The 20,731-nt window shown below is 42.5% G+C and overlaps 1 protein-coding gene across 1 annotated transcript in view; it reads right to left on the reverse strand.

Moving 5' to 3' along the window:
• The window catches only part of LOC119441871 (uncharacterized), a 45,087-nt gene extending 32,094 nt beyond the window's left edge, over positions 1 to 12,993 (reverse strand). Inside the window, exons 1-7 of the mRNA XM_037706508.2 lie at positions 12,943 to 12,993; positions 12,588 to 12,824; positions 9,177 to 9,230; positions 9,030 to 9,104; positions 5,899 to 5,987; positions 3,350 to 3,459; positions 721 to 763 (exon numbers count right to left, since the gene is read on the reverse strand). Coding sequence (XP_037562436.1) covers positions 721 to 763; positions 3,350 to 3,459; positions 5,899 to 5,987; positions 9,030 to 9,104; positions 9,177 to 9,230; positions 12,588 to 12,658 — 442 coding nt within the window. The 5' untranslated portion in view covers positions 12,659 to 12,824; positions 12,943 to 12,993. The remainder of the gene's footprint in view (positions 1 to 720; positions 764 to 3,349; positions 3,460 to 5,898; positions 5,988 to 9,029; positions 9,105 to 9,176; positions 9,231 to 12,587; positions 12,825 to 12,942) is intronic.
• Positions 12,994 to 20,731: the final 7,738 nt, after the last annotated feature.

Here is a 20,731-nt window from a genome sequence, read left to right on the forward strand (position 1 = left end):
GAAATTCAATTACTTAAAATTTACACCCTATTATGATAAGCATCTTCACCTATCTGTGTCAGAGCACGTGAGGCTTAGTGCTGTTGGAAGCGTACTGCATGCGTTTAATAGGTGATAACCCAAATAAGCCGCCGTTCCCTGCTGCAGACTGCACAAAGTGAGCATCCTGTTTCGCTCTGGCGGCATCGTATTCTGGCTAAGCACACCCACTTGATTTCATTTTGGAAATGCCACGCAGTAGAAAAATCACAATGCACATGTCAGTCTGGTCAGGCCTCACCAGCTCGACGTGCGTCAGCGTCTCATGCCGCAACGATTCGCGCCGAATGAGCATTTCCAAACTTACACAAAAATTCCCTGGCCAAAGAACCTGCTGACGCACACCGAATTCGAGGAATGTAAACGTAAGCTTGCCGAAGCTGCAAACACGATAACGTGCGTCTCGGGCCACTTGGGCCCCCACCAGCGCAGCGCACATCAACATCTCGTGTTGCAATGATTCATGCAATGCTTTACTTTACGTAAATGTCATTGAGTCTACCAAATTTTTTAGTGACTTCGGATCGTACGTTTTCCTGGTTTTCTTCCGACTTTTTTTATAATACATTTGAACGAGGTTCTAGTGCATTTACTTTGTTATGTTTGATCATTCGTTACATCCGTGTTCATTATATTGAAGTTCTGTATATAAAATCAAAATGTGGGAAAAAAAGAACTTACCAGTATGCACGACAAATGCCCTTTTGGTCTTTGGACGTGAGCCCTGATGGAAGAAGACAAGTGACCGTAGTATTTTGAAACTGACAGAGAATGTTGCCTTATTCCAAAGAAGTTGTAGAAACTGCATCACACATTTATCATTGATGAGATGACACTCAGCAAATACGATTATTGGGAAACACTTATAAAGTATTTAAAATCAGCACTAAAGTTGGTCTCGAAGCACCAGACCCGGTGCTTTCGACATTATCATGATGTCATGACAAACAGCAAAATTTGCTGACATTGTGAATCAATGTCTAGGTATGATGACACTGCTCCCAAAAGAATAAGGAAGAGCGCGCTGCACATTTTGGCTGCGCTCACGCTTGTCAACCATATTGATCGCAAGAACAGAGACAGCCAATTTATCCTGACATCATGACACATCCAAGTCTTGGGTACCAAAACCTAAACTGGATTGTAGAAACAAGTATTATATTATTGACGGTGCTCTCAAGCTTGCCAGCATTTTTACTAGGGTTTAGAGATATTGCACTATAATTTATTATAGAAAGAAGACAAGAAAAAAAAGTTGAAAATGTGTCAGCACTCCTGACACTTCATATTCAGACTGACACTTCATATTCACAGCAACAAGTAGAAAATGAAAAAGTGTCTGTCACGCAGTACATGAATACAAAAGATCTTAAAGGGACACTAAAGGACACTAAAATAAAAAGTCAAGCTAAAGTGATAGAGCAATGCTCTAGAATGTCTAGGGCGTCAATATAATCGCGAACAGAGCTTTAGTAATCGAGAAATTGAGGTAAATGCAGGACACGATGAGAGACTCCCCAGGGACATTCCGGTACTTACCCGATGACGAAGGCACTCCTAAAAAAAAATATGTCACTATTACTGAACCACTCATATTAAAAAGATTATTTCGTTCGATTATAAGACCGAAGAAAATGCTACTTGTCTATTTCTATTAGATTCTTAGAAAAATTACGTTTTTGGTGTTCCACTTGATAACGATGCGGGCGGTCAAAAGACTTCGTTTTCGCTCGACTCTGCGTCGCGCTCGCTTTCGAGTTTCAGAAGTTTCGTTATTGTGTAGTACTGCGCTGGTGTTGCTGGCTCGCTAAACTCGCACTTGAATTTGCTAGCAGCTTGAGAGTCGCAACGGCACGTCCAGACGGTGACCAGCTTCGTCGTCCGACGTCCTCGCTGCTTTCGCGCTCGGTAGAGCCGGTGTCGAGGCCCCCGTCATAATAGGCAACGACGGCGGCAGCGCGAGCCCTCAGCGGCATGTAACGATCATCGGAGCTTAAGTCGCTAAAATCGAGCCCAGCATCGCGAGCCAATGTGTCGTTTTCAGGGTCGTCAACAAGTTGGTCCATTGTGACGAGCGTCGACGATCACCGTGTTCACAATTCGGCGCGCGCTTTACCTTCCGCTTTCGCACTGCCGTCGGCTCTATCTTGGCTCTGTTTCTGGCCACGCGTTTGCGCTTTCCTAAAAAAAAGCCATAGCGCCGTCTGCAGACGCCGTTTTACTCACCGGCGGCACAACGTCACTGGGCCTCTTCGATTATCCGTCTCTGACAGTCCCGGACTGTCCGAGAAGCTGCACACGCAACGCTCATCGGCTGAAAACACTGCCTCGGGCAGTCCGGGACTGTCAGGCACGTATAATCGGAGAGGCCCACTATATGGCCATGACGTTACCATTCCTCACTCGGGCGGGCGATTTGAATTGCACTACAGGTATGTGGACACTTCAGACGCAATTTTCTCTTAAAATAACTCTTTTCTTGGCACGAAACAAGCGTTTCAAGGTTTCTGGTATGGTACTTTAACAGTCCATGTTGAAATAATATTTGCCTTTAGTGTCCCTTTAAACATTGAAACAGCATGCACTTGCCTGCCATGGACAATTTCCCCCAACATACAATACTACCAATACTGAAGTTCATATTCACAGCAACAAGCAGAAAATGAAAAAGTGCCTGCCACACAGTACATGAATACAAAAGATCTTAAACACTGAAACAGCATGTCATGCCATGGACAATTTCCCTCGACATACAATACTGCCAATACTGGAGAAAAAAGAAAAAGCAAGACAAACTTTTCTAATCGAATCGAATTATGGGCCTTTGACTTATAAACCAACCCATGAGTTGTGAGAGATGCCATAGTTGGGGGTTTCGAATCATTTCAACCACCTGGGGTTATAAATTTATGCACATCTAAGTACCATCTAAATCATAAAGCTAAGCCCACAAGTGTTTTTGCATTCCACCCCCACTGAAATGCAGCTGCCAAGGCCGAGAATTTAACCCCTGACCAGATGTGAAACTGCATATCGTCACACCGTGGCAAGAGAGCTTTAAATGCCTCTTTTAACAAATCCAAGTTTTGAAGACTAAACTTTAAAGTTTCATTCTCAAGAACAATGATTTTGTGAAATGAATAACAAACTATGAAGTGGAGCTACTGAGTGCCAGCGAAAATGGTCAGTACCTGTAAATATGCTTACAGCTTAGTAACGTCATCTCATGCGGAGTCCACTCTATTTGCAAAACATAAGTTTCATGCATGCCATACACACAGCTGGGGAACTGAACCAAAGGGAAACTCACAAAAGTCAGAGAACTCTTGCACGATGTCACCGCTTTTTGGACAGATGAATTGACTGAACGCTGCTCCAGCGATGTGTCCGCCAATTCTAGCTGGCCCTTTGGTGATGTCACTGAAGATGCAAAAAAGAATAGCACAGTGGGTTCACGGCCCGCTATATTTTTTCAAAAGTATTATTTAAAACTCCAGTGCAAATCGCATGAAAGGAATTACATTTATTGAACAACTCGGGATGGTAAGCAATCTTTAGTAGTCAACAGCAATGAAGAAGGGTGATAGCTACACTTCCCCTTGACGCTGAAACCTTAGGACATGTGGTGCTATGCTACTGGTACCCAACGAGACGATACCTGCTCCCTTTTTTAAGTGACACAAGAATGGTCAACAATGTTTTAACTGGCCTTCTTCCCTTTCCCTTCACACCATACTGACTGACTTGCTTCCTGGAACAGGACATTGGACATGGAAGACATAATAGAGAGTTTTAGAATAGGGGCCCCTAAAGTTTCGGACCCCAAAGAGGTCTATAGGGTTAGCGTTGGGGAATGCAGGAGTGAAGAGTTTTAGAGTATGGCTTTGCGTTTGCAGATAGCGTGTTGCGCTTGCAGCGCCACTACGGCATCAAGGAAAAGCTGTTATAAATATCAAAATAAAATATACCATTTTATGATAAGAAAAGTAATTTTAAACTTTTCTGTTTTCAGATTTAATTACAATTTAGAAGTTATTCTATTAGCAGCAAGCAACTTGTTGCGCTTAGTCTTGAGTAACCGACTTTACGTGCCTTCACAGGCCAAGTTAATCCGTGTTAGGCCTACAAGCCATGAAATCGACAATCGAATTCGGAATCAGCGGCGTCTGATGAATCAATCTTCATTACACACGTTAGTTCAGAGAAAGCGATAACCGCAGTCACTTATCCTAGCTTACGAACTTCACGCGTTACCACGAATCGAGCGCAGTTTGGTGCTCGGTTAGAGCTGTCACTTTGATGGGTGTTGCCATGTTTGTTGGCGCAAAGCTTTTGGGGCAGCTTTTGGGGCAGCTTTTGGGGCTCCCGCTAAATCAGTGAAATAGCGTACCTGACGCAAAACCCAAACGCACTTTGCGTCGCACGTATGCGCAGTGGCTTTGATGCTATTTCTTTCGGGCCCCTATTCCAAAACTCTCCAATAAGAAATTAGGGTTAACTCCGCAGGTGCAGAGAGCCAACTAAACTTTTGAGATGTTGCATTAACCTGAATTTATAATAATCTGAGTTCAAGTTATCACAAGTTGACCCAACACACAGGCAGAGGGCTGCATATATACAATATTTTACAGCGCTCTGTGGGACTCACCATAGCACGTTGAACTGCCTAGTGTTAAAGGCGAAACTTAGTTTGAAGAAAAAGTTAACGATTTACAGTAACAAAATCTCCCTTTGGCTAAATTGGTTATAAATGAGAATTTTGCTCTTTGGCCATTACAGGACAGTTGGCAGCAGAACCTGAAACACTTTTTGAACATAGTAAGAAAACATTGCCAATCTGTAAACAATGCTGCAGTGAGCACGTGAGCTAAATATTATTTTGCACTGCATACAGCGGAAAGCATACAATCTCGCATAAATAGATTGCTTGCTCTCTCCTGTGACTTTCCAAGGCTCCCGCTCTTTTTCTGCCATGTTAAATCAGTCATGATATTACAACCAGCGTGACAGCCCTTAGATGGCAGCCATTGGGCGATTGTTCATAGCCATGAATTACTATTGCAGATGCATGTGCACGTCTAACAGATATAGAAAACAGGGAAGTGGTGGTTGTTCGTGTATCCTATCTGCCCTATCATTTCTCTTTATGGCGTTTTTCACTGGTCAATCTGGAGCAGGATTTTTTGCTCCACGGCTGCGAATCCGAATTTCAGTGGTCGAGCTGGAGCGGGTTTGCGCTTTCCACTGGTCGTTTCGGATCAACTTGCTCCCGCGCTGGATCGCTCTCACTTGCTCCGCTGCCGAGGCGCGGATTCAGGAGGAAATAGGACAAGAAGCATACGTCACTTCAGCTCGCTGGGGGCCATGGAAACATGCGGCTCGCTGATCTTAATGGCCATGGAAACATGCAGAGCGGAAGTCGATTTTTGTGACGCCTGTGCGCAGACTTCCAGTACAATCCAGCGCGGAGCATTTTTGCTCTCCGCTGGCAGATTAGGGTTGGTGAATTGCGAGCACTCGCTCCAGGATTTCGGCGGCCGCTCCAGATCGACCAGTGAAAAACGCCATTAGTCAGACGCAACCTTGAAAGTGTGCCATAAGTACACCATGAAAAAAAGCAAAGGAGCAGTAGGCAGGGCACTGCATCACTTCTGCCTTGCCCAAGAACCGATGAGTCGAGGGGGAATGCGAAAAATAAGTATTGCACTCAATACACCATCATTCATATTAGGTTCTTTTAAAAAATTTCTTCATAAATATATTCACTTAAATCCGTTGGCATCCCGGCGTGTTTTTCAGGTTTCAAGAAAAGATTTTTTACTTCCCCTTTAACTATAAGCAGTAGCGTCCAACTCTCACCTTCCACACCTGCATCGTTCTTCACGGCACGTACCAGTTGCTTCACCTTATCAACGAGCTTGACTATGAGGTCACTCTGAGTGAGACTCCTGCAACAGCAAGGTTGAGGCATAGCTGCATAAGAAACTTGCAATAATTCACGCATGATAACAAAGAAGAAAAGGAAAGCAGGCAAAAACTAGCTATTTCTTTATGTGTACAAAAGAGAACAAAAGTTTGCAGAACAAAGGTGGGATAAAAAAAACTGGCAGTTTTGCCTGAAGGGCAAAACACTAAAAGAGCAATAGCAAGGTTTAGCGTTGCATACAAGCACAGCGCCCTGGTGGACACCGGCTGTCTCACAACACTGGTGTGATAAGGAACGCCCGCAGCAGCACTGCAAGCATTGCACCTTGATGGTGCACGAGATGAGATCGCCAAAAAACCAAGCGTTTGCCAGTGCCCAATGGTATGATTAGATAACTTCAGTTTGATGTCTACTGTCCATTACACACAGACCAGCGTGGTACGCTCACAGCTGCTTAGGATTACCAAAAGTTAACAACTTCAATAAATATTTATGAGGCTTATGCAACAAAGCAGTGACAAGGGGGTAATGCACACCAACACTTAACAAAACGTGGTTCCCCAGTTTAGGTGCGCTGTAATCTGATAAGTAGTGAGAAAAGCAAGGCACCACGCATGCATAAGTAACTGCGGTGCCCGTATGCCGATTTAATTTGAGACACAACATGTCCCATAAATTTTAATAGATTGTGCAGCGAAGCACTTTCAAAGCTACCGTATGACTCAATCCCTTTTGGTGCACACAGAATACTGTACATGATGCAAATGACAGCGCTCTGTGGCTGACCTTTTCCTCAACTCTTAATGAAAAATGCTATTCACTGGCACACTTAAGTGTACGAGTATAAATGCGTTCTGTTCATAAAATAGAACTGAATTCGTTGTGAATAGCATTCTATTCACTTGCATGCACAGAACAGAATCTTCATAACTTGCACAATGCATTATTTGCATCACTTGCACCTCCATACATATCCTCACCACTTGTTCGCAGAAATAAAAAACAATGTAGGCATTGTAACACGTTAAACCAAAACCTTTCCCGATTGACTTAATCCCAGCACATGCTGTGACTGGAACAGGCTTCCCTCTACCGTTGCCACAATTAGTGATGTTTCCGTTTAACTCTACCATTCATAATTTGTAAGACTAATGACCTAGCCTTATTTTGTGTTCTATTTTCTGTCATGCTTTAAACGCTGTTATAAGGTTGCTGTTTTTGCTGCTGTTATAAATTGTAAAAATTGCTGAATTGTAAAACCACTCCCCTCTGTAATGATTTTCTTACCTTGAGGGTAATGAAAAATAAATTATTGAATCAATTAAATTAATTAAACTCTGAAGCCTTACGTACCAGATCCACGATACCATTATGAGGCACACCGTAGTGGGGGACTCTGGATTAGTTCTGACCATGTGGAGTTCTTTAACGTGCACCCAACGCATGGCACATGAGTATTTTTACATTCCGCCTCCTCCAAACACAGCCACTGTGATCTTCTGCCGAGCAGTGCAACGCCATAGCCATTGAGCTACCCCAGTTGAGAATTGTGATGATGTTAAGTGATGAGAATTGTTCATTAACAATGTCTGAGACAACTTTGCTGCCATGGTCACACATTTATAAATCTGCAGTAATACTAAAACACTTATGTAGTTTCAGCATGCTGGCTGTGTTTTAGAGCATTGGTCAAGTATTTATTTCAGCAACTGGTGAATAGTGCCGAGAACATTTTACAATTCAACACTTTTGCATTTCTGGTAACCTTCTCAGTGTGCATGCAGCTAAAGGAAAGCATCAGCTACCTACCAGCAAAAACTGACCAAAGGTAATTAGACCGCAGCTATTTTTTCTCACTGCTATTAAACAATGCCATGACAACACTAGAGGTTTATTAGAACATTTCTACAATGAACGCTTGAAACGGGATGAATGGCATGTGTTGAACGTTTTCAACAAAAAGCCAAGGTAATTTAGGTATGAAAATATTAGTGTAGAAATTTTAGAAAAGCCTGCCCAAAGTGTATTGGATCATCATAAGCCTTTCTTTTAGAGAAGTGACGATTTATTTGAGCTAACTTTACATACTTATTGATACTTGGCAAAACAGCGAAGAAAAAAATTTAACCGACGATTATGATACTCCCTAACGCGAAGGTTGAGCGCAGTTCTATACGTGGCGCGGACAATCGGTCTCGTGCGGCACGTTGCAAACAGAGTGAAGTGTGGCACGACTGCCTCTTGCCAATGCCTGCTAATCTGAAGATCACAAGAGCCAGCGCGTGGGTGCTGCATGGGCGCGCTTCCCAGGAGCCACCGCTGACAGACCTCCCAGAAGAGCAGTGCCTGGGCATTTTTGCCAAGCGTGCTTGTGGACGACACGCACTACTCTGGCGCCATCTCGCAGCCACGTCGCGCCACTGTTTTTTTTCTCACACTTTTCACCTCATGGTTCCGCCGCACCCTCCTCTCCACTTTCCTCCTCGCGCCTCTTCACTCTCGCCCCTGCTCGAACACTGAGCTGCACCCAGTGTTCGCTCTCATCAAAAAAGTTTGCGCAGATTTTCATGCCTAAATTTTACCTACGAAAATTTGAACCATATAGATGCAATAACTAATAATATAGCTATGAAGCTCATTTCCTTACAAATAGAACTGTTTGGACTTGCCTGCTCTTACGCTGCCAACAAACAATGAACATCCCTTTATTCCTGAAACATGACAATTCTGTGTTCTAGTTAACTGAAGGCGACCATAATGATTATTTAGCTCCACAAAATGCCTTTGACGAGCCTCACAATGTTCCGGTTTCTATTCCTTCAATATTATCCACTTTGATGCTTAGTTTTTCTTGACATAATGTGGTTTGGCCTTTTTTTCATGCCCCTGATCTGTTTAAGACTGTGTAGCTTCCTTGGTTTCGCAAAGCCTTCTGCCTCATTGTTTTGCTTGACCATTTTTAGGCCCTCTGCAAGCATCACATGATCAGACCTATGTGTGTGTATAGCTGCTAGAACACTGTCAAGTGAATACACAGTAAATACAAAGAATGCCTTGCACGCACCTTTTTGTGACCACAGCTTTGCAAAGGGGACATGGAATCTTGTAGTTGTCCTGGAGGGCTTTTTCCAGACATAACCTAAAAAAAATAAAGCCAGCCATGTTACAACATTCTTACTTTACTCTGGAAACACTTTTTTGCAACACACACCTGCAGAATCGATGATGACAGCTCGTCGACAATGGATCCCGCAGAATTTCCAGGCTGCAAAAAGGTAACAAAATCAGGTATTTTGGGAAGCAAAACAAAGCATTAGGGCTGTTTTGCAAGGTCGATTCGTGAATGATATTTCAACTAAATGATAAATTTTTATGGTGCGAAGTTTAATGCCAAATAACCAAGATCTTACTCTTTGGTAAAAGAGTTACTCAAATTTACAAAAACAAATACATATGTGACATGCATAGTACTTGTACATAAAACCATGTCAGTTGCCTATCCACTTGGAAAAAGAAAAAAAAAAAAAGCTGTAGAAAGAAGTATGACCACCCTCTAGCCGCTCGGCAGCAATAACAAGCTTTACTGAGCAGGTTTGCCTCTATACCTACCAGCTAAGGCTACAGGTGAGATATCAATATAGCAATGAGACATTAACTTTAATGAACAAAATGCACCTTCAAAGCTTTCAAGGCATGTTATCCATTCTTGTGGCTAATATATTAGCAAGACCATGACACGAAGGCACAAAACAGCAGCTTCAAGTGGGATAAGCAAGAAGTAAGTTTAAACAGTCTGTGTCACTGACACATTTGCATCACTGAAGCCCCAAAAGTACAGCTTTCACTGCATATAACCTCCCTACTGGCCCAGGTGGCTAGGTTCAGAGAAAAATTAAGAATTAGTATTTTATATAATAAAGGGTTGGACCAACACCTGCCTGACAGGTAGCATGTTAAATGTTGCTGGGAACACTAACCGGGTCAAAACTTATTAACCTACCCAGATCCATTTGACCCTCTACTTTGCGTCGAAGAGGACGTTTGTTGAAAGAAACATTCAAGAGGCAACATAATAGATGACACTGAGGCATGTGACTCCTTTTATCCTTATAACAGTACAATGCTGAGCTTGCAATTATAAAAATTCAAGCAATAATCCTGCAGTTAAGCTTCCTTCACAGCAAATAGCTAGATTAGCCCAATACATGATGCTACTGTGATTGAAGACGCCCTGTACTTTTGAAACATGGTTACATTATTGACATCATTACTCTTTCCTCCTTCACCTGTTTCACTGATGCTATTGCCATCGCACTGTACTATATTGCAGTGTCACACTGTACAAGGCGAGAAGCATATCGGCAAGCACAGTGGAACTTCATTGATATGCTCTTGTTTGTCATATTTTCCGGACTCTTGCACTACGAAGCACTGGTCCCATTTACTTTTTATAGAGTCATGTGTATAAGCTTTCATTTATTATGTTTGTCTTCCCAGCTGTTTTTTTTTAATTTTTTTTTTCAAGAACTGCAATAGCACACCTAAGTGGCATCGTCTATTAGTGGCGCCTACACTGAGCGCCGCATGCCACAGCTGAAAGCGGCCAACTTGCAGAAGCTGACACAGGGCGTACAATTACCGTGCTCAGATCATTGCTGATCTTAGTGCAGCTCACGAAATTGAAAGCAAAGTGGAGATGTATGAAGGCCACAAGGGGTTCCCCCACACCCACATTCGCTGACTCTGCCTCGTAACTTTCGATAATACACAAGGCTGCGCAATAACTGAAAAATAAAGTGCAAGTGCTTGAAAAGAGGCTGTATTATCAAAGATTCGACCCATGCATTAGATTAAAATTACAAGCTTCATTAAGTGTGACTCACAGCTACGACTGTTTCAAATAATTCAATCTAACCACCAGGCAACAATAACAAGCTTACATGAGTGGGTTATAAATAGTTTGTTGGCTTTCTATTCAACTTCAAACATTGTTTTCTGTCAGTCTTATCAGTAGTGCCTGCCGCAAGCGTTTTCAGACTATGCATTTCTTCCCTGTGGTTCCCTAAAACGCACTAATGGAGTTCCAGTAGTGCCACCAGTGGGACATAAAACAGTCGACAGTTGAGATGCAAGAAAAAAATTATAATAAATTCTAGGTTTTTGCGTGTCAAAACCATGATCTTATTATGAGGCTCGCTGTAATGGGGGACGCCAGAACAATTTTGACTGCTTGGGTTTCTTTAATGTGAGCCCAATGCAAGGTACAGAAACGTTTTTGCATTTCACCCCCACTGAAATGCCAGCCGCTGCGGCCGGGATGAGATGCGAGATGCAGCAAAGCATTGGGCACTAGTGCACTGCCGGTCTGGATGTTAATTTACTGTTCAGATGCAATATTCAGAGCTTCAAATACTGCAAACACTGCTGCATGGGTGACCAGCTGCATGCTTACGTGAAAGAGTGATAAAGAGACAGCAGAGGCACACTGAATTTTAAAAAATGTGTAATGCAAACAAAGCAACTATGTTGGGCTTGACACTCTTGCTGCGAATACAGTATTCTGTTTTCCTGTAGTTCATTTTGCAATAAGGTGTTAAACAAGTCTTTGTGTGTGTTGTACCACTATGGCCTATCAGGTTGTACAGAAATTGCAACACCAACAACCTTCAACATGGTGAACAGCAATGACTGGGAGAAGTAAATAGGACATATGTGCCGACTATCAATTGAATTTAATTCAGGGTCGTACTACTCCTGAATTTTATTAAGCATCATGTACAGTCGTACAGTGTTTTTTATTCCTCCCGTAGGCCACAATCTGTCATTCATTTTTGGAAATATTGCGTTCTGTGCCTCTTGATCATGCAAGCATGCAGGAGAAGATGTAACAAAATTAATGGTACACGTCCCATCATCATTATGTTCGTGCAACACAGTTCTCGAGAGCACTAACGTTAGATCGGTCTCTCCTGCGAGGCATTGCGCTGCTCATTATGTTCCGTAAAAGTGAAAGAAGCCGGTTGAGTATTATTGTGTTTTTTTTAAAGATATGTTGAACACAGAACAAATCTGGTGATTTGACAAATACATTCCCATAGGCTTGAATAGCACACGAGCTTATTCGGCCATTACTTGAATAACTTCTATACCTGCTATTGCTAATATTAGCCTGCTCTCTCAAGACCAAACTAGAACTTACAACATATCAAATATTCAAGTTCCATATGACCGGAAGGCATGAGTCTAAACAAAGCTAGGCCAAACACTCGTTCGGAAAAAATGACAGACCAACACGAAACACTCTTTAAGGATGTGCGCGCAAAAGGGTTTTATGCAATTCTGAGCAGCAAATTTAACGATTTGAGATCGACTTCTGTTAGTTGTACGGTTCAGGTAAGCGTCTGCGCTCCCTCGCTATCTGCAAAACCTGGTAGGATAGTTGAGCATTATCAAATGTCACCCAATTGTTTCCATCACAAGACCACAATTGCAAACGAACGAACTACAACAAGAACTATGAATGCTAAATTTCCATCACAGAAGCATCCGTTACTTTTCAGGTGCTATGCGAACGCAAATGCTAAACAAGGTTGTCTCACACATCAACATTCAAGCTGCTTACCAAATTGGGCACTCGAGAGACTTCACGAGCTGGAGTACAGTATCCTTGACGTCTTCCTGGAACTTATGCATAGTTGTAACAATGAATGAGGCAGCAACTTTCACGACAATATTTCTTGAGGGAGGATTGCCATTATCTATGGCGTCACGGTGAAGCAGCGTCTCCAACGTCTTCGTTATGGTGGTGTTGGACCAGCCGGCATTCAACCTTCACTCACAGCAGCAAGCTGTTCAGAGCCTACGCAGCACAACACAACCGCTATACTCACGCGGCAAAGCGAATATATCCATCCAAATAACACAGTTTAAGCCAAAAACAAGCACCAAGCACACAGAGACGCCAGCGTTGTGCTTACCGCCAAATGAGCTTCCCGCAATTTCCCAATTTTTTCCGCGCGGAATAGATCATGGTTGCTAGTTCATACAGGGGCGTGCGCTTTTTCTCCAAAAATGATTGAAAAAAGGTTTTGCGCTTACCGCTGCTCTGTTCTTCCTCAAAATTTGTAATATAATCGCATTTTATGGACACAATTGTGCAACACATTTACTACTGCTGTTTGTCCAGAAAAACAGTGAATCTGCCTTTTTCAGCGCCTCTTAAGAGAACCTGAGACTCTAACGCTGGGAGAAGGCTAAAAGTTAATCTCGGAGGCCATGCTTTGCTGAATTGCAAACGCCGAAGGTGACACAGCCGGTACGTTTTATATTTTATATATGTTTATACTGCTACAAAAGTTTAGCACAAACAGAACAGTGGTAAGAGTAAACACATTTTTCTACTGTTTTAGGAGAAAAAAGTACGTCTTGGTGGGTGATGTTCCAAACATGGTGACTATGACGCGCTGTGGCACCTCGATGGTGAGATACCGATGGTTTGGCGTTAGTCAGCGCCCAATGAAATGTTTTATAACGTTAGCTTGACGCTTTGACCGTTATACTCCGACCACTGACAAAAAAAGACCATTCGGCTCCTGCACTAGGTAAAAGTGCGGCCATCGAGATATACTTAGCATTGCTTTGTTCCTGCTCAAATTTCGCAGCGTCATCACATGTAATAATCCGGAGCACTGTTACTTGCCTGATGTGTCAGGAAAAAATGCGAAGTTGCCCTTTCTCGAGTCCCACTTAATTGTTGACCCGTCAATATCAGGGGGTCATGCTTTGCCGTTACTCCAGACTCCCGAACGCCAGCGCAAAACGTCATAGTCACCATGTTTAGAGCATGTTATTGTGAGGGGCACAGACTTAGCATTTATTTCTTGAAAAACAATCAAAGTAACAGCACCATTTGTCATATTGAATGATCCGAACAGTAAAAAGCGATGTTTCTGCGAAATTTGAGCAGTAACAAAGCAATGCTAAGCGCGTCTTTTTTTTTTTTTTTTCAACTTCTTGCTGCGCACTGATAACGCAGTAAGTTAATTATTTTAGATAATTGCCGGCGTTTTTCAGTGCCGAGGAGATATCGCTGTTATAAAAAGTTAGACGAAGGAAATAAGTATGGTTTTAACAACACCTCACTGTGGGTATGCGCCAGAATAATTCGGCACAACAGCAAAAAGTTCGGCAGGTGTTACATTCCTGTAACATAAGAAGGCGAAAGCCTGCTGCACATTTGGTAATACATAAAGTTATGCAATCGGGGTTAGACTTCTTTGCAAGACATAACGAGCCGTAATGGGAAGTACACGTGTGGCACTAAGGCGACCTCCTGAACACCACATATGAACACTTAACGTAGTACCTAAAGTGCAGCATGTTAGTGCACGCACTATAGGCCACACCTTTAAGGGCCGTTTATAGTCCGACGTAACGCGAGCGCGCGCGCACGCTACGTCACGTTGGCGAAAACGAAAGTGCACCGGCGCAGCCAACGTAACCGGCGGCTTCCGACGCGCTCCGACGGGCCCGGCGCTGAATTGGCTCCTGACCCATTCGCGCGTTGGTCGCGTCGACTGCGCCGACCCACAATGCATTTCGCGCGAAGAAATAAAGGCGCCCACACCGCTTCGCCGATAGAGTGTACTAGAATATGGTCGAGTGGGACGAGCGGCTGGGGCGGCGCATGCTTTGCAGTGACTCACTTCGTCACTGCAAAGCATGCGCCGCGACTTCGTCACTGCGAAGCATGCGCCGCCCCAGCCGCTCGTCCCACTCGACTATATTCTAGTACACTCTACTTTAAACTATAGAGGCTAGAAGAGAACCCTTCTAGCCTCTATACTTTAAACCAACGGCGAAGCGGCGTGGGCGCCTTTATTTCTTCGCGCGAAATGCATTGTGGGTCGGCGCAGTCGACGCGACCAACGCGCGTATTTTTTTTTCCTAGTGTTAGTTTTATTAGTGCCAGCATTATGAAGAGAAAAAAAAAACTTTGTATAACCACCCGATGTGATGACACAGTGGATCTGGCGTTGCACCGCTTAGCACGAGGTCACTGATTCGACCACTTCCGTGGCGGCCGCATTTAAATGGGAGCGAATTGCAAACACGCTCCGGTCTACTTAGATTTAGGTGCACGGTAAAGAACCCCAGTTGCAGTAGCGCACCCAGGATCTCTGCCGGAGGGGGGGGGTTGACAGTTTGCCAATACCATCTAAACAGCACTAATTTCAATTTCTTCACGGGAAATTGTCAAAAAATGCGCTTTTTGCGAGTGTGCAGACGATTGTGCGTTTTACATCTTAGTTGCAGTACTCACATGCGCAGGGAAAGAAAAGGGGTTAAACAAAAGGGGTGGTTAAGTCGGTCTCAGGGGGGGGGGGGGGGTTAACCCCCACGAAACAACCCCCCCCCCCTCCCCCGGCGGTGCGCCACTGCCCAGTTGGTCAAAATTAAACCGGAGTCCTACACTACGTGCCTGATAACCATATAGTAGTTTTGGCACGTACAATCTCAGAATTTAGTTCTTACACATATATTTATTTTTCATATGACCCCATATCTCGCGGGCAGAGACCAGATCTCGTGAGTCAGTCATAAAACACCGCGCCGAGCCAGTAAAAGACAGTCTACGGAGCTTTGGAAATGAAGCACGATCGAAGGGCTCACGCGCAAAACTTTGCGTTGACAAAGCGGCATTGTAGTTGAATGCGAATTTCACATTTCGCTCGTAATTCCAGTAACTTGGGGTTGAAAATCTAAAAATCTTTCTGCCAACAAAAGTCTCGTTATATTAATGAGAACCAGTTTAACTTGAACATTAACCACGCGCTATCGTTTCCAATTGTCAAGCATGCTTTGCCATATTTTCTTGCAAATAATTATCATTATACCACTTTCTAATGCAGAAAAACATTTGTTTGTTTAGGTTAACATACTACTATTTCTGTTCAATGCACTTTCCGACTTCCGGAAAACACTCGGAAAACATTGTTTTATCACCGTTATAATAACAATGTTATGTTAAAAAAACGCAGAAAAGCTTGTAAACATTTCGCCTTTATAATGTTTACAACGCACAAGATACACGACAAGATAGAAATAAGTGATGGATTGTTTCTTACTCATTAAAAACAGTTACTAAAGGAATCTTAAATGAAGGTTTCTTCTTCTAGATGTTGTTGTTCCTCTGCAAAAGTGGCACATTATATACTACCGTGGGAGATAGGGAAAGAATGAGATGGTTTGCACGAAAAACGGATGGAAGAAGTTTAGGGAAAAAAATACTGGGAAAAAACATATTTTGCTAGGTGTTCCTGTAATGACAATGATTGAGTGCGTCTGCTTCGTCTTCATTAATCTTCTTCTAGAACTCGGTTTCTTCTCATGTTTACTGGGTGGCCCTGACGTCGTCTTACATTTCTCAGGGATAGCATGATGACTATTAACGCGGTATTCCAAACATAAATCTTATAAAAGACGAACGAATCCAGTAGTGATAAGCTAAAGGGTTGTGCTTGTAGAGGCGAGTGGCTAAAGCGTGGACAGGTAAGAGGAGGAAGAAAAGCCGAGCCTTTTCACTGCGAATGTTCAAGCCAACAAGCGCCGCACGAAACAGTCTATTTACTGCGCATTATATTTCACTAGCTCCCGCTTCACTGTTTCGCGTTACCTGATGAAACTGTAACTTACTTATTTTCCACTACCATATTTCCACGATTTATTTATCTTTCAAGAAATATAAAAGTCAAATCCCCCCCCCCCCCCCTCCACCCCTTACCAAGGAGAAATTTGTGAGGTATCCTTTACCACATTCCTTTTCTTTCCGGCAAATTTGTTTTCTTCTGTTTACTGCGCCTTGCTGCAAGGCTGCCTACTGTATTCCGTATTGCATTAGTTCATCTATTATCAGTTTCCCGATACTTGACTTACCCCATTACAGTTTGATCGTGCCACATTTAAGGAAATCATCAACGTCACCGTCATCACCAATCCACGTTTCACGCATAAAGGTGATGACGAAGCAGAAGAACAAATTTCTAGCACGATTTAGCCGATATTATATAGACACCGTATTAGCTTCCTGCAGAAAAGACATAGTATTCGCTGGTGACTTTAATTCACACCATGTATCTTGGGGTTTTAAAACTGATTCAGAAGGAAAACGCCTGTGGGAATGGACTCTTGATAATAATCTATCTTGTCTAAATTCAAAAGTTATTACGTTTCTTCGCGGACAGTCTCAATCGGCTATAGATCTCACTTTCTCCAGCTCATCTTTAGCTATATCATCGTGGAATACTATAGACTGTGCTACGAACAGCGACCACCTCCCAATTATTTTTCAAATTGATTTCCCTGTGATTTCTCTTAGAAGGAAAAATAACTCATTTATAAACTATAACAAACTTCAAAAAGACTTGAAGTCTACGATGCTTTCACGTACGGATATGCAAGAGGATATTAGGGCTCTGAGCCTCTGTGCAGTTTTAAAGCGTTCCGCGAAGAATGCAACAGTTAATTTAACCTGCAACACAGGTAAACCATTAAGTCCGTGGTGGAATTCAGATTGCGCGAGGGCCCACCGAAAACGAAAAGCTGCCTGGAAGCAACTTCTTTGTAATCAATGTCCAAAGAATTGGAGTGATTACCAATTTGTTGCTGCAACATTCAAGCGTACGATAGATAAGCCAAAGAGGAGTATGATATGAATAAATACAATCATCTGTCTAAATCAAAAAACAAAAAAGCCCTTTTAGGTTTTTACGCTCTCGAAAAATGATTCCAGTTCCAGCAAATATTGACTCTTCCGTGCTTTCGCCACGTGATTATCCGAATTATTAGAAAATATTGAAAAGGACTGAAAGATAGGTTCACTTCAATCATTCCACCGTACATAGTGAAACCGTTACCACTAGAGGAATTTAGGGAAGTCACAACACAAGAACTGGCGGATGTTGTTCGCTATCTGCCTTCTTCAGCGCCAGGACCAGATGGAGTTACCACAGCCGTGATAAAAATTCTGTATGAATTGTCCCCAGAAGAAATTTTGAATATGGTAAATTACTCTTTAAAAAATGCGTGGTACCTTCAGAATGGAAACTTGCTAAGGTAATTCCGATACTTAAAAAACAGGGAGGTCGATATGATTAGATAATATTAGACCAATTTCCCTAACATCAAACTTAGTTAACTAATTGAACGAATTTTAAATTGTCGAATTACGACCTACATTTCTGAAAACTTAATACTTAGCCCCTGTCAAATTGGTTTTAGATCAGGGTGCTCGATTTGGTGTGCGCACGTAGATTTAGAGAGTCGCATAAACTTGCTCGTCGCCGAAGAGAATATTCAGCATTAGTGACCCTGGATCTAGCAAAAGCTTATGATTCCGTGGAACATAGCATACTGATAAAGCAATTAGAGAATTACAGGTTTCCGAAATACATCACGGCGTGGTTGTCAGAATTTTAAGGGAAAGCGAGTTCTACTGTTTTCAAAACGGATGTTCATCGTCTAGGTCATAAGCAACAGAGGGAGTACACACAGGATCAGTATTATCTCCTGTTTTATTTAATATTTTTTAAGCTCCATCCCGCTGCTCAGGACATTCATGTGTACGTTTATTGCTGATGGACATCGCTTTTTTTGCACGAATGCTGATCTACATTCATTTATCAAAATGTTACAAAATTACTTATCTATGCTTGAAACTTGGATTGAAACCATACATATGTCTCTGAACGTTAGTAAAAGGCACTCCTTCTCTTTCCTTTCGATGTTCCCGTTCACATTTCACTGATGTATCGTCAAGAGTTCATTCTCAGGTGGATTCTCTTAAATATCTGGGAATTACATATGATGGAACACTAAACTGGAAAAGCCACATTGATAACGTCGCGTTTAAGGCAACTCGGGCTGTAGGATCGTTGCGTAAAATCAGTAACCGACGATACGGGCTGCGAAGAAAAACACATAATTATGATATATTAAAATGTATGTCCGACCAATCATGGAATTTGGATGTGTCTTATTCTGGGTGTCCAGCTTATAAAATTAAACCTTTGGTACTATTAGAAAAGGAAGCTCTGCGTTTGTGCCTTGGACTCCCTAAGTTTGTTGCAAACAATGTTCTGTATATGGAAGCGCGACTACCATGTTTAATAGTAGATTCCAATCCTTACTGTCCAAACGTACCTAAAGTTTTACGATTCTCCCCAAAGAAGATCAATGTATGTTTTCATTAATGAACCAAGTACGTTTTTTAATACTCTTGGTCGCGGACTGCACACCCCTCAGATCGTATTCGTACAGGCACAGCTATCACCACTGAATGTACAAATCAATGTATTCACCCAATAAGTCAATCCAAGAAAATCCTCCAAATTGAATTTGACGATATCTTCCCCTCGAATGCTAAACTAATGCCATTCCAATATTTAAATGACCAATTACAAGATTACCTCTCTCACCAGGAAACAAACAATATAATAGCCACGGACGCTTCAATGTTAAACGAAAAGGCTGGCGTAGGCATCTTTTTCCTTCTCTTAGTGGTCCTTTTCTATTCGCCTCCGGATGATTACACGACTATTTTCATAGCAGAATTATTGGCGATGTTTTAGCACTGCGCAAACTACCCCCGAATCAATTATCAGCTGTCGTAGTAACAGACTCTCGGTCGGTATGTGTGTCGCTTTCCTCGGCAACGAATTCAACTATCTTAATGTGTTTCAAAATTTAATCCCACAACGTTACAAAAAATTAATTTACTCTGGGTTCCTGGACACTGCGGTTTATACATAAACGAAATGGCAGATTTATTAGCCAGAAACATCTTTAAATGGTCCTGTGCTTCATATTTACCGGATACAGCTTACGTCACTGCATCGAGATTCAGAACGTTTAGCCTACGAAATGACTTAATCAAATTATCGCTGATCCATCTACAGACTTTCAGCATCTCGGTTTTGGCTGAATAATCAGTGGTGTCCTTCTCGGCAGTTAGAAGTTACATTCTCCAAATTACGCTGTCGCATCCCGGATTGAATTTCTATTTACAAGAGCTGGTCTGACGATGTCCCCTCTGTGCCAAAATTGTAAGGAAATTGAAACAATAGACCACTACTTTTTATCATGCCGACGTATTCAAACCAGAGAACGAAATTACTCGAAGCTCCACTCTGCAAAATTGGATTAAGATTAAGTACACCAGTATATTATCATTTGGGGCCTCCTCCCTCGGCTATTGTCACAGAGACGTTTGTTGCGCAGTCTTTCAATTTTAACAGAAACAAGACGATTCCCCTGTTAATTATAGTAACCTTATTCTACCTATCAGATCAGTATTCATTTCACTGAAATTGTTTCTCCAAATTCGTTAGTAACATTGTATTTTTTCTGACCTTGATAATAACTATATTTTTTCACTTTCGGTTAGTCTGACTGCTCGTTGGCACAAATACTCTAGGTATACAAAATTTTCTTGTTTTGTTTGTGCCTTCTTTACTTTGCGTATCATTGTCAAAAAGAATTTTTTTTTAGCTACCTACTGCCGCCCGATTCTTGGCCTATCCCCCTCAGTGGGGTGCGAGCCATGGTGAAGGATCATCATCATCATCATCATTAATAGCATGCAAGCAGTATTCTTTGCTCGGACTTAGCCGCCTGATGACAGGATCTCTCAACTTATCGGTGCGGAGGACTTCACAGTTGCTCTTGAGCAGCGTTACGCCCGCTTGAGACCACGTTAGTTCGCCTTCC

The sequence above is a fragment of the Dermacentor silvarum genome, chromosome 2 (genome assembly GCF_013339745.2).
Source record: "Dermacentor silvarum isolate Dsil-2018 chromosome 2, BIME_Dsil_1.4, whole genome shotgun sequence".
In the NCBI taxonomy this organism is placed as follows: Eukaryota; Metazoa; Arthropoda; class Arachnida; order Ixodida; family Ixodidae; genus Dermacentor; species Dermacentor silvarum.